General features: G+C 40.2%; 1 protein-coding gene across 13 annotated transcripts in view; it reads right to left on the bottom strand.

Annotated features, from left to right (window-relative positions):
• LOC111868649 (EGF and laminin G domain-containing protein) overlaps nucleotides 1-14,029 on the bottom strand; it is a 143,374-nt gene that overhangs the window by 74,279 nt on the left and 55,066 nt on the right. For all 13 annotated transcript variants that reach the window (XM_023859504.2, XM_023859498.2, XM_023859500.2 and 10 more), the window contains exons 3-7: nucleotides 12,311-12,418; nucleotides 8,956-9,132; nucleotides 6,137-6,407; nucleotides 1,973-2,157; nucleotides 661-828 (exon numbers count right to left, since the gene is read on the bottom strand). In XM_023859504.2, the coding sequence (XP_023715272.1) occupies nucleotides 661-828; nucleotides 1,973-2,157; nucleotides 6,137-6,407; nucleotides 8,956-9,132; nucleotides 12,311-12,416 (907 nt within the window). In that variant the 5' untranslated portion in view covers nucleotides 12,417-12,418. The remainder of the gene's footprint in view (nucleotides 1-660; nucleotides 829-1,972; nucleotides 2,158-6,136; nucleotides 6,408-8,955; nucleotides 9,133-12,310; nucleotides 12,419-14,029) is intronic.

The following is a 14,029-nucleotide window of genomic DNA, read 5'->3' as shown; positions in this document are numbered from 1 at the left end:
TTTTTTTTTTCTGCAAATCAAATTCACATTCCAACTTGGTTCATTCCACATAGAAGAAAAGATGAAGATGATTCACGCTCCTTAACAATGTATATATAATTTTCTTTGAATAAACGTTATACATAAAATTTTTTTAGTATTTTTTCGGCATGGAATGCATTATAGTATTTTACATTAATTTATATGGAAAAAATTGTTTCGCTTAACGAGTGTTTCGCATTACGAGTAAGATTCTGGAACGAATTATGCTCGTTAAGCGAGGTTCCACTGTATGTTGAGTACAGTATACAGACAATACAATATAAAGACAATGACTGATTCTCAGATGGGTTGAGGGATGCTGGGCACAAACTACAAATATCTCCCTTGGCTTGTTACTGGTATATTGAAAATACATTATGCATACTGGAAAATGGGTGTTAATTTTCTAAATGTGCTAATGGTTATATCTGGTAATGAAATATTCCATCACCATGAGGAACTGGTGTGCCATCAACTATTCCACTGTTTGCCTAGAGGGACTAGGAAAACCGTGGAAAATCTTAAGTCAGGATAGTCAGTCAGAAGAAAGCTCTTTCTCGTGTTACCACATCTTTTCAAGGGGAATTCAAAGCTCTAGCCATTCAGTTATATATTTATAGTAGCATGAGTAAGTCTTACCCCCAATCAGAACGATTGATGGGAGATCAGTTGAGACGCCATAGTTAGTAGATGTATGCAGACCTAGGATGTGTGTCTCAGCTTGCTTAGAATCCACCTTCGCTATAAGTCGTGCCCTGTGCACATCAATGGTAACAGTCACATTGTGCCACTTGTCACGATTCAGACCTGTGTCAATTAAACAAGTAGTATCAAGCAATTAAACAAGTAGTATCAAGCAATCATAACACTGTCAAATGTTTGTTTCTTTGTTAATCTGTTACTGTCTTTTATAGTAAGTTGTGCAGACTCATTTCACAAGTGCAGCTTCGTAACCTTTTTATTCATTCTTTGCAGTAAATGTATGAAGTGAATGAAAATAGAGCAGATTGAGTCTGTCTCTTTCAATGATTGATCTCCAAAACCACCAAATAGAATTGATAAATTTTCATATTATTTTTTTTATTGCTAGTGGGGTGGGACTAAGTCCCTTGTACTGCGGCCACTTCTGGCCTATTGTACCAGCCCCAGATGGTAGGTGAGGGCGATTGTGGAGTAATTGGTGGAATGAAGATTGGAAGGGGAAACTGAAGTACTCGGAGAAAACCTACCCCAGCGCCACTTTGTCCACTACAAATCCCACTTGACCAGACCCAGGATTGAACCCATGCCGCCACAGTGGGAAGCCAGCGGCTAACCGCTTGAGCTATGGTGCAACCCAATTTTCATACTAGGGATCTATACTAAAAGTTGTGTGACAAAATTTAATTCTGGTTTGTGTTGGTATCATGTAACCCCCACTTTACGTGAAGTACAGAACTATATTCACATATTGCGGTATCTTATCTTGTATCATATTGTTGTAAGTTCACATATGTCCTTAAAAATGGCTCATACAAAATATAATACGTAATAAAACACACAGCTCATTTGGGACTGCCTCTTTTATCTGAAATCCCTTTCAATTGGAGGATATTTAGTTACATATAAGTAACATAACTTCTGCCTCTAAGCAAGGTCTGCAACAATAACTCTGTATCCACAGAAAATGAATACAAACGCTTGTAAGGCATGCAAAATAGTATGGAATACATTCTTCCTCTCTATTTTCCAGTTCCTCTGATTACAACGTTTCGATCTCTCTGGTTTTTGACTGCCTGGCAAGGGTGAAGAAACATATTTTAGAGGTGGGAGTGGTTTACAATCAACTCATCGAATTTGTCATGATCACATTACTGACGACTGGCTAGCTGCATAGAGGCCACATGAATGTAAATGAATCAGCATCTGTAATTATGGAACATACAGGAGACCTCATGCTTGTCAAGCTCACCTGCACCTACTGTGATAGAAGTTGAGTGTTTCCCAAACACATGAACAACTTTCAGCTGTCCTTTCTCCACAATCACATAAAGGGCATATGGATCTAAGCCCTCTGGTCGACCTTTCACACTGTGGTAAACAAGCAACCCATGGGGTAGCTTGGTGCGAAACTGGAATGATATTTCACGGCACAACCTGAAGCAATATAACATCGTACTACCATAATTCCTTTCCAGAACAACAGCAAGGGTAATACAACTTGTATCCACTTGGGTTCAGATTCATATTGAAGAGCATCAATTATTTTTGTACAAAACAGTAAGGGTTACCTTTGGCAGTAAACTGTCTACAGGCTAAACAGACATAAAGGAGCTGGAGAACAATAACACACAGAAGAGAAACGAGAACAAGCATATGAAGAAAGGGAAATATATAGTCAAAGAACAAAGAAAAGAATAAAGAGCAGCAAACAAATAATGAGAAGAATGAAGAGAGAAGAACAAAAGCATAATATTGTCACATGTATAGAGTGACTATAGCCAGGTTTGGATTGGAGACTGGATTTATTGGCCACTTACAGTTCATAACTACAAGTAACTGTAACATTATCACTAATCTCCCACTTTACAAATCACTACAGCACACGCTAGGCCTTCTCAGTTTCCTTTCACTAGTTACTTTCTGGTAATGGATCTTGACAATGGAGATTCTTCAGGTTCTGTGCTCATGTTGTTACTGTCCAGCAAATATCTCAAAACTGAACTGTTGTTGTTACTATAGGATTCTGACGATGGTGTATAACACACTGATATATTGGGTTTCTGGACTTTATCCATCATCCTGGTTTTTAAGATAACAAATAAAAACACGTTTCAGAAACTGGATCTGTTTCCATCCTCAGGTGAAGGAATCACTGGTCCAGTGATTGAGGCTAGCTCTTTCTAATGGACCCAACAGAATAGGTGTTTCCCTTTTCCTTCACCTGAGGACGGAAACAGATCCAGTTTCCGAAACGTCGTGTTTTTATTTGTTATCTTAAAAACCAGGACGATGGATAAAGTCCAGAAACCCAATATATCAGTCTGAACTGTTGTTCCCAATCGACTAATTCCCAGGCTCGCGGCCATCTCACACCAACCTCCTACTCTTCTGTTCACAGCCTGACTTACAACTGACTAACCCCTTGGCATGGACCACATAAAAAACACAAGTTTCCAACAGTTCCTCTATTGTTGTGCATAAACTCCTCATGGGAACCTGTTTGTTTCACGGTTGCTACCTAGTAATGGGTCTACACGCTACAATATTTTGATGTTACCACCATAAGTAATTCAATTCTTGGCAGGGGCAAATACTTTTTTATGTGTCAAAATAATGTCAAGACTAGCTCAACAACCACCCAGTCTCCTGTTCAATGGGTCCAGGGGGGCTCTTTCCCCAGAACCAAGGAGGTTAGAATTGAAGCTCACCATTCTTATCTGTCTAGTGGCAAGGTAAAAAATGAATGGAGCTATATCTTCATATCCCCTATATGCCTGCATGGTGTAGTGTATAACCACAAAGACAATTTAAATTTACCTTACCTTAGCATATCTAGAATTTAAATTCCAGAGAGGCTGCAGAGTATTGAAAAATAATTTAAGCCACTGCCAAATGGTTATTTTTGATACGCTGAATATCCATTATTAACAATCATTAGCATACTATCCTTCCTTAAGGAAATAAATAAAGTTTATGAAATCACCAGAATGTGTGCACATATGTGCATATGTGGAGGGGGCCACACATGTGCACGCACATGTGACTATGTGCATCTGTGGACATGCATCTGTATGTCTGTACACACACAGACTTGCACTGTGTCTGGCTGCATTCCTTCCTATTTGAATTTTTGAACCAGTTGACAGATTTCCATAAAATTTGGTATAAATGTTATGCCATTACAGGCTACATCATACTTATTCATTTCCTACAAACAATAATAACAAAATGGCAGACACTCTTATGAGGTGGGGGGGATATGAGTGCCACTGAACTTGGGACCCTGATATTATAAATGGCAATATTTGTCAGGAAAATATGCAACTTTTATTAAAGTTACCTTGTAGAAAGTAAAATAACAGCATAGCAGCCATGAGACATATTCTCAGTTTTGATGCAGATAGTTAGCAATGACTGAAAGTAGGAATGTGAAATCTGCTGTGGAGATAAATCATGATATGCCTACATATAATGTATGAAATACTGTTTGTGACTGAACAAATATAAACATGGCAGAAATGCAATACATTTATATATCAGGTGTACTAAAGGTAGACAGATTGTATACTTAGTTATTCAATAGACATAAAATAATATAACAATAATGACAGTAACAGACCTGGAGGGCCAAAAACCTATGTAACAGAAAAGTAGGCTTTAATAATTCTGCTCTGAATTCCTTATGTTAATCATCATACTGATCATTTTCTTCGTTATTCAATAAACTGCGAATTAATACATAAAAATACTTACTGATTATAACAACACGTCTCAATTCTGGAAAATGTGATTTGGATGGACATTATCTTAGGAAATACAAACTTAGTTGCTGTTGATCTGCATAATACAAAGGTTGGATAAAAAGTAGTGGCAACACCTCTATAGTTCTGAAATGACTTTATTACCTGAGATAAACACACTTACATTCCTTCAATATAATCACCCCCCCCCCATGTGTACCAGCTTCTGCCAAATTTGTGGAAGGCATCGTACACCATCAGTGCATCCACTTCTGTTGATGTCCAGCAGTGACCGCCCTACAGCACGAATAATCTCCTCTCCTGTGTTGTAATGTGTCCCTCGCAGTGGTTCTTTCATTTTGACAAAGAGATCATAATCTTACAGACTCATATAGGGTGAATATGGCGGATGTTGCAGCATCTCCCACCGCCAGCGGCAAAGGAGATCCTTCACAGCGTCAGCAGTATGAGCCCTTGCACTGTCATGAAGGATGATGGGGTTTGTTACCAACAAGTGTCGTCACTTTCTCCTGAGTGCTGGACGAATATGATTATGCAGGAAATTGCAGTAGTAGGCAGTGTTTACTGTCTGTCGTTGAAGTACAGTGTGGTGCAGTATCACCATCAATGTCATATGCCACAGTAAGCAGCGCCTTCACATTACTCTGTGTAGGGGGAACTTTCTTTGGATGAGGAGAGCCAGGATGCGTCCATTCATTTGATTGCCGCTTCAAGTGCAGTTCGTAAGAGTGGGCCCAAGTTTCGTCCAGAGTGACAGTCCTTCCAAGGAAGTCGTCACCTTCCCTCTGATACTGGTCCAACAAGTCCTGTGCAATTGCGTAACATGGCCGTTGCTGCACCTCGAACACTGTATGGGATACCCAACACGCTGCAATTTTGCGGTATCCAAGAATATTGTTCAGAATGTGGAGCATGGTTTTGTGACATACGCCTACCTCAGTAGCTAACTCACGTGCAGCCCATCAACAATCGACATCCAGCAAAGAAGCAAGAAGCTGAATTGTGTGGTTGTCAACATGGGGTCATCCTGAACGACAGCTGTCCTGAATGGCATCCCTCCCTTCACGGAACAATTTCACCCATCGTGCCACTGTGTGATATGGTAAAGCAGTATTACCACGTCCTTCTCACAGTCACTGATAACAGTTTTTTGTTGTTAGGGTACTTGAACTGGGCTCCTGCACTTCAAGATGATGCACAGTGCAACTCAATGAAACACAACCAGAGCCACTCACTGCACTACTTCAACTGAACTTCTGCTATCAGCTACAGATGGCGTTAGTGCCACCTGATGCACATTTTTCATGTTAGAGCAGTGTTACCACTACTTTTTATCCAACTCTTGTACATCTGAAACTTTGCCTCGTTGCAAAATAACGAGCTTTAGGTGATTCAATCTTTTTGTAAATATGCCTATTCTGTATTTATTTTTCATTACTCAACTAACTTCTACTAGAAAACCAATACACAGCTCCAAATAATCTGGATTCCACTCATACCTGTGATCAAATCACAGCCATGCAGTGGTAACAAAAAGCAAATGTTAAAGAAAGACCTTTATGAAATAATATTTGGGTCTCAGCAATCAGTAAGGACTGCACTTTGTGTTGCAGTTCCCACCCAAAATAAATTAATTGTGTGAATGCCACTACCTGAGTTGGAATGTTGGTATCCGATTTCCATCCAGTTGAATAAATGTATTACTCTTGGCAAACATGAACACTTTGTGATGCCCTGTCTCCTCAAATGTTAGCTCTTCGCCCCTCTTGTCTAGAGGTACAGGTGGAGGTGTTGGGACTGTAGGAACATATGTAATCTGAGGCTGCAACGTTGTCTTGTGGTCTTTGTGCTTCTCTGTGACACTTTCAGGTTTACCTGTTGACTCCTCATACTCCCTTGGCTGCAAGTAAGGTGGTAATGTATCTGAAAATGCAATCAACAAATAAGGTTACAGAAGTTCTATGTCACAAAATTCGTACATTAATAATGCACACAAACAGTGAAAAGCTGTGATATTTTTTTTTATTGCTAGTGGAGTGGGACTAAGTCCCTTGTACTGTGGCCACTTCTGGCCTATTGTACCAGCCCCAGATGATAGGTGAGGGTGATTGTGGAGCAACTGGTGGAATGAAGTTCTTATTAATTGTGGTCAGTGATGTGTGGGATTCTGAAACTCCTCTTTATCAACTGATATCTCAGTATGATCCGGATTTTCCATTTTTCTAGGACTTCCGCCAGTGTGGTGTCTATTGGCATCTTCATCACTTGTGTATCAAACTGCGATCATTGGAACTCAGTGTCGAGTACCTCATGCATACCTTCTACTCGTTTGCTAATGGTTTCTTTAAATTCTGTCTGAGTGGACCACATGGCGCTTATCACGGCCTCCATCATTTCTTGGCCAGGACCCATAGCGACTCTAGTCTCTTCTTGATCTGTCCTTCATTTTTGCCCATGTCTGTCCCTGGTTGCCAAGCATTTATTCCTTTGTTCCTGCTTGGCCACTCTTTCAGCCATTTCAGCCTATCCATAAGCACTAGCCACGTGGGGTCCATTTCCACTCTGGAAATGCCACGTCTGTCACCATTGTCACATGATAGTGTCTACAAAACTGATTTATCTGCCACTGATTCTTCTCATCTACACTGTTTACAGGCATTCACAGTCATTGCAATTAGGCGCTTGGCTCTCCTAGGTTGGTTCATCCACACCCCACCATCACACTTCCATGGTACACTGAAGCAACCCCATAACACCGTGTACAATGACCGTCTGTCTGGTAAAATGGTTGACCTGGCATGCTTCTTTACATTACCTAGTTGCACAATGTCGAGGCAACTCTGTGTTCAACATTACAGTGCAACCTCGCTTACCGAGCATCTCGCATAACGAGCAAAACAAATTGTAAAAAAAAAATGACTCGCTTAACAATCGACATTTCGCATAACGAGTGACGAGAAGGGAAGTCCCGGATTGTGCGCTTGCTACATCAGTCTGTATTTAGCACTCGTTCCGCTAGCATCTTAGTGTCGCTTGTGATCACACATTTTTCCAAACTTGTGTTCAGACATATTATTTGTGATTCTTTTTGTGCAAAGTTTAATAACCCTTGCAAAAATGTCCCCGAAGAAAAGGCCGCAAAAAGACAGCCATAGGAGAATAAAAATAACTGTAGAAATGAAACGTAAAATCATTGAAAAGCGAGAACGAGGTGTGAGCGTGGCTGATCTAGCATACACATACACATACAATCGGTCTACAGCAATGATTTGCATGATTTGGAGTTGCATTGTGTTTCACAGCAAGAAGTTGTGGACGAGAGTTTCTCAGAGGAGGAGGAGGAGGAAGAGGAGGAGGAGGAGGTAACAGCAAAGTAACAATCTTCTGGCACAATAAGAGAAATACTGAAAGCATGGGAAACTGTTGCATCGTACATTGAGAAGCATCACCCTAATAAGGCAGTGGCTATGCACGCTACAAATTTATTTAATGATAATGCTGTGTCGCATTTTCACCAAATTTTGAAGCGTCGGCAAAAACAAATGTCTCTAGACAGCTTTCTAGTAAAAGAGAATTAGATACGTATCATAAATAATAAACTAATTATTTCGATTTTTTTTTTTGTTTCCTGCAAATCGAATTCGCATTCCAGGTTGGTTCATTCCACATAGAAGAAAAGATAAAGATGATTCATGCTCCTTAACAATGTATATATAATTTTCTTTGAATAAACGTTATACATAAAATGTTTTTACTATTTCTTTCGGCATGGAAGGCAATATCGTATTTTACATTAATTTATACGGAAAAAATTGTTTCGCTTAATGAGTGTTTAGCATTACAAGTAAGATTCTGGAACAACTTATGCTCGTTAAGCGAGGTTCCACTGTACCTCAAATGCTGTGGTTAGCAGGGGAAATTTATATTTCTGTAGCCTAGAGAACAGATAACTCTGCAATATTTCTGCAGCTCAAATACTCCCAAGTTTTATGGATTTTCAATATCCTGTCACAATATATTACACGAGGCATATGACATTTTATTTTATGCACAACAAAAGGGATATTTACGTACAATTAATGGCCATGCCAAAGCTCAAGCAGCTGGCTTCCCACTGTGGCGGCCTGGGTTTGATCTTGGGTCTGGTCAAGTGGGATTTGTGGTGGACAAAGTGGCGCTGGGGCAGGTTTTCTCTGAGTACTTCGGTTTCCCCTGCCAATCTTCATTCCACCAATTGCTCCACAATCACCCTCACCTATCATCTGGGGCTGGTACAATAGGCCAGAAGTGGCCGCAGTACAAGGGACTTAGAGCCACCCCACTAGCAATAAAAAAAATACCTACAATTATATTTTCCAAGCAGTTTCTTCTGTTGAGGTTTACCAATCATTTTTTGCATTCTTTCTCATTTCCCCTATGCATGCTACATATCCCACTCATTTGACCCTACAGGTAGATGCCTCATACTTACAGCCTGCACCTCCACAGTAATGCAGACACTCCTGCTCTGAGCTAAATTTATTGTCAGCATCAGACATGTTACAGCCTCCATACACAAAGGTAAAACACTGGCCCAGGCTACTGTTATAGTACCATTTATATGTATTTATCTTGCATGGACCCAACAATGGTGCAACTTCACATCGATCTGAAAAATTACATTCAACACAGCACTGTTACATTTTAGTCAACAAGCAATAAAGTAAAAATTGTAACACAAAATACCGTATTTACGCATGTATAGGCCGCGTGCGTGTATAGGCCGCAGCACAATTTTTAGACAGAAATTATAGAAAAAATAATTTTCTTGGAATATTATTTCAGGAGTATTACACCCTGTATTACTAATTATGAATATAATTTTTTTTAAATGAAGTGTGATTTCGAATATTTCGAATATAAGCAGCACCCCAGTTTTCCTCTTGAATTTTTGGCAAAAAATGTGCGGCCTATACATGCGTAAATACGGTACTTCAAACTTGTTCTTTGCCATTTTTTCAAAATCACTGGCCCTGTCTGCATCATAAATATTAAAGCTGACATGTCAGTATTTCAAAGTAAGATTCTCATTCATGGTATGGAAGGGTAGAACAGGCTTAGTGAAAACTGCACTTAGCTGTAGATATTCAACTTTAACTAATTTCAGTACTTCAATTCCCAGAACTTTGCTGACAGAATAAGAAGAATGGCTGGTTGGATGATTGTTAATTATGAAATAAGGACAGGCATGAGAATACGTTCCTTGAACTCTGTCCACTGATTAATTCAATATGCAGAAACCAAAGCATGTATAAGCTAGCTCTAGCTCAGTCTGAAGGTAAAAATATGGACCACCTGTTATATTTCAGAAGTGAACCGCTAGATGATGTGCACGTGGGCAGTTTCCATTAATCAAAATATCCAGTGGTAGCAGTAACAAATATGATCCAAGAATGTGGAATAGGTGTCATTTTCTATTAGTGTTTCAGTGGTAAGACACAACACCACCTATTCTGTCAGCTCTCTCTACCTTACTAACAAAACCAAGTTACACACAGGCAAACACAGTCTCAGTTATAACTACCCATCCAGCTAACCAGCCATTTGACTAAACTAACCAGCCCATCATATACCTACATAGCTACCTGTCCAACTGACTACGTAACTACGAGAGAGAGTCAGTAAATGGAACACAAATGGAAGTACAGCTATAATAGATGGAATAGGTTTTATGTGTATCACTAGATAGCACAGTCCAACTTAATGACAGATTATGTAGCAGACGCGATGTGCATGTTCAGAGGCTGGTTTCAGTAGTCAAAATAGCGACCACACTTTAGGTGTAAACTACCGAAGAGCAGAGTTCTGTTGTGTGCTCTTTGTGAACAAAACAACACAATTTAAAGGTTATAGTACCTAAAGAAATATTTTCTGTTTACGGTGGGAAGTGTTTTTCCCATAAAGCGGTTCACAACTTGGTCAAGAAATTCTCTGAAGGACATTAGAAAGTAGCAGATGATGCCTGATCAGGTTGCCCTGTTGAGATAGCAAAAGAAGAAACTGTGCAGGAAGTGGAAGAGTTGATTCAAGCTGACAGGAGGATAATGGTAGACAGTGTAGCAACTGCATCAGGATATTCTCATGGTTTAGCATAGAGCATAATGCATAATGGGTGCCCATTTTCAGAAGCATGGTGAAAATGTGAATTCTGCATCACACGGTGAAGTTCTGTTGAAGCTTCTGGATGCAATTAATTGAAAGTATCAAGGCCAACTGGCAGTATAATGCCAGACCCCCATAAAGCATGAGCAACCCAGGAAGTAATTCAAGAACTACTGGGGGAACTTCTTGAACATCTGCCTTACAGCCCAGACTTTGCCCCTGGTGACTTCCATCTGTTTGGTCCGCTAAAGGAACACTCTGGTTGCAACTGTTCCACTGATGATGAAGTGGTTGAAACAGGTGCGGAAGTGGTTGAGACAACAGTCAAAAGATTTCTATGCTGTGGGTTTCAATGCACCGGTAAAGTGATGGGACAAGTGTATCAATGTTCATGGACGATACGTCGAGAAATAAATGATTTATCCTCTTTTGAATATCACATGTTCTACGTTTCATGTCCATTTGTGACCTATTTATTGACTCTTCCCAATAACTAGCTGAGTGCCTGATCAACTAGTCAACTAGCCATGCACCCATCCAAATTATCAACTTAGTCACTCAGTCCTCACTCACTCAATTACATTCTCTGCTGAAAGAATATGAAAGCTCACCTTCATCACCAGTAGACAAAATCTTATGTCCATTCAATCCTGATAATATCCTCAAAACCTATTTCCCCAGCATGCGTTCAATATTAAGAGTCCCACATGGCTACTTTCAAACAAGCTTCTCCACCAAAATTCTGTACACATTTCTATTTACATCAGAAAATTACAATATAGAAATTTATAATTTGGTACACAAGCACTGCACAGGTGATATACCCACCATACAGACTACCTCGTTTATTACTAGCCATATTTTACAAGATGGTTTCTGGACATCAAAATAAGTAAAAGAAAGAAGTTAATGTATCCCAAAGGCCTTCCTTCAAAAGATACAATTGTCTGCTTCTGTGCCACGTTATAAAAAACAACTTCCGACAGCGTTTTTTGTGTCACGTGGTGATTGTAGAAATCCATTTGACGGCTCATAGGCTCACGAATTTTACCGCAATAGGTTAGTGGCCATGATTATCTTACTTTTCTGCTTTCCGCACTATGTGTCCTTCAATACGTGTCTTCACATGCATCATCACGATGGTGCTCCACCACACACAGTCGTGAGGTGCGTCAACGGCTGTCCGAAATTTATCCTATATGCTGGACTGCCCCAAACACTCATCTGGTTCTTTCTGTGGGATATGTGAAAATCAATGTCTATGCCAGTACAGTCGATACTACAGAGAAAATGTGTCATCGAATTCAAATATGTGAAATTCAAAGACATAATACATCCGGAAAATTCGAACTCTTGCCAATTTATTTTTCACGCAAAGCTGAGTTGTGTGTCCGCGGACATGGGAGCCATTCCGAGCACCTCTTTCTATAAAGTAAAACTAGAGAGGTTATTCATAGCTCTTTTGTTTGTTTTCTAGTTACAAACAACCCGTTAAATTTGGGGTTTAATTTACGACTATGGAATTTGAAATTACAACAGCTGCAGCTTTTAAGGAAGGCCCTCAGGGTAAATATTCATATGAACGTTCTTATTACTTGATGTCCACAACATGTAATAATGAGACAAATATGTATATACCTATACGACTTTCAATTGATGCTCAACTAAATATGATTCCACTGTACCTGGTTCCTGTTTCGAGGCATTCAGCGGCTGCTGTGGTGAATGTGGATGGGCACATGCCGCCACAATAAAAAATGTGAAGAACTCCACCACATTGTGCACCCTCATGACTGCAACACATACACATAATGCACGCACTGTATCAAGTAATATTATCACTATTATGAACAGCAAAATTTCACAGCCTGGAAAGAACACATCTTGCAGAGACAGTGTTCGTGAGTCAAAATCCCAAGCTACAGAGAATAACATGAAATAAACAGTATTTTTCAGACAGTTATGAAAATGGGTGTAAGAATTGGTGGAAACGGACTAACCATCCTATATTACTAATGCCATGTGTAAGAGGCGAAATTCTTCTTCAAAGGACGAAGAGTGCTACGTATTTCAATAGCCTGTGATAAAAAGTTTCACAGCCAAGTAGAAAAACAAGTTCAGGAAAAAATTTATGATGTCTTTCATCCAAACGTTCAAATTCATGTACAGTCAAAGAGTAGTTATAAATTAATAACTTTATCACTTAGTTGTGTAGTTAAGCGGCCTCCGTAGTCTTGGGGTAACGTTCCCACCTCATGACTGAAGGTACGCGGGTTCAAACCCGGCGGAGGTCGTGGAATTTTTAAGGGCGGAAAAATTCAGGGAACAAGTCCTCTGGGAGGGACTTCAGCCGTGGGTCCCGTGGCGTAGCTTTACGGCACGTAAAAGAACCTCATGCCTCAAGGAGGCCTCTGAGCCAAAATTATAAGAACATTACCTNAATTCAGTAATCATAAACAAAAACAAAAAGCAAACCCCGTGGTTTTAGTCCGCAAGCGATCTCTACCGACCGAGCGACCGCCGCTTGCCGGTGAAGTTAGTGCCAACTTTACGTACAATACACCACTGGTCGCGGTGCATGGGGAAACCCACCCTCTCCAATAATAATAATAATAATAATAATAATAATAGTTGTGTAGTTCAATGCATAAATTCAACTACAGAGGCCGTAGAAATATGTCCCACTGACAGACCCCCATCTACATATCCATTGACGTGTTTCACTTCCACCTGGAGTGTATTTCCACATATTCTCTTCATCAGAACAGTGGTAGTGACCGGCAATAGCAGCCATGTAATAACAAACAGGCGCATTAGGCTGGCTGATATTGGTCACAAGGAGCTGCGGAAACCAGCAGCAGGCAGAGCACTATAGTCCCCAACGTCCCATCAACAATGGGACACCACACCATGAAGACATCAGGGGAAGTGAAATTATAGCTCCTCTCTTCTTAACCTCGACACTAGATGAACAATTGGTCAGCTTCTTCCCGGTCGCTTCACATCCGGGGAAATATCGCACTCGAGTAAAGGCTGAGCGGGTCCCACAGTCGGTCTGGCCGCCGTAGTGGAGAAGTGAAAAAAAAATTTGCCCATGGCGAGAATCGAACCCCGATTCCTCAGTTGCCAAGCAAGTAACCCATCAATATACCGTCAGAGTTATCCTGGATCCCCAGCATGGAATAGATTCCTATAATCTGGAAGTTCTCAAACTTTGGCATAGGCCGCTTGTTTGTAATTTTTCACACACAAGCAAGAAGTTTCATACAACATCTGTAGGCGTGTTACGATCTACTTCCAGGGCAAATATTACATTCCTAGCTACGCTGGTTGATTAGTTATCGCAATAAAATCTGAAAATAAACATAAACTTTAGACACCAGTCATGACGTTGCTTCCCATTC

This window comes from Cryptotermes secundus, unplaced genomic scaffold (assembly GCF_002891405.2).
Source record: "Cryptotermes secundus unplaced genomic scaffold, Csec_1.0 scaffold696, whole genome shotgun sequence".
NCBI lineage: Eukaryota > Metazoa > Arthropoda > Insecta > Blattodea > Kalotermitidae > Cryptotermes > Cryptotermes secundus.
The sequence above is the reverse complement of the archived record's forward strand: the minus strand, read 5'-3'. Positions and strand labels throughout refer to the sequence as shown.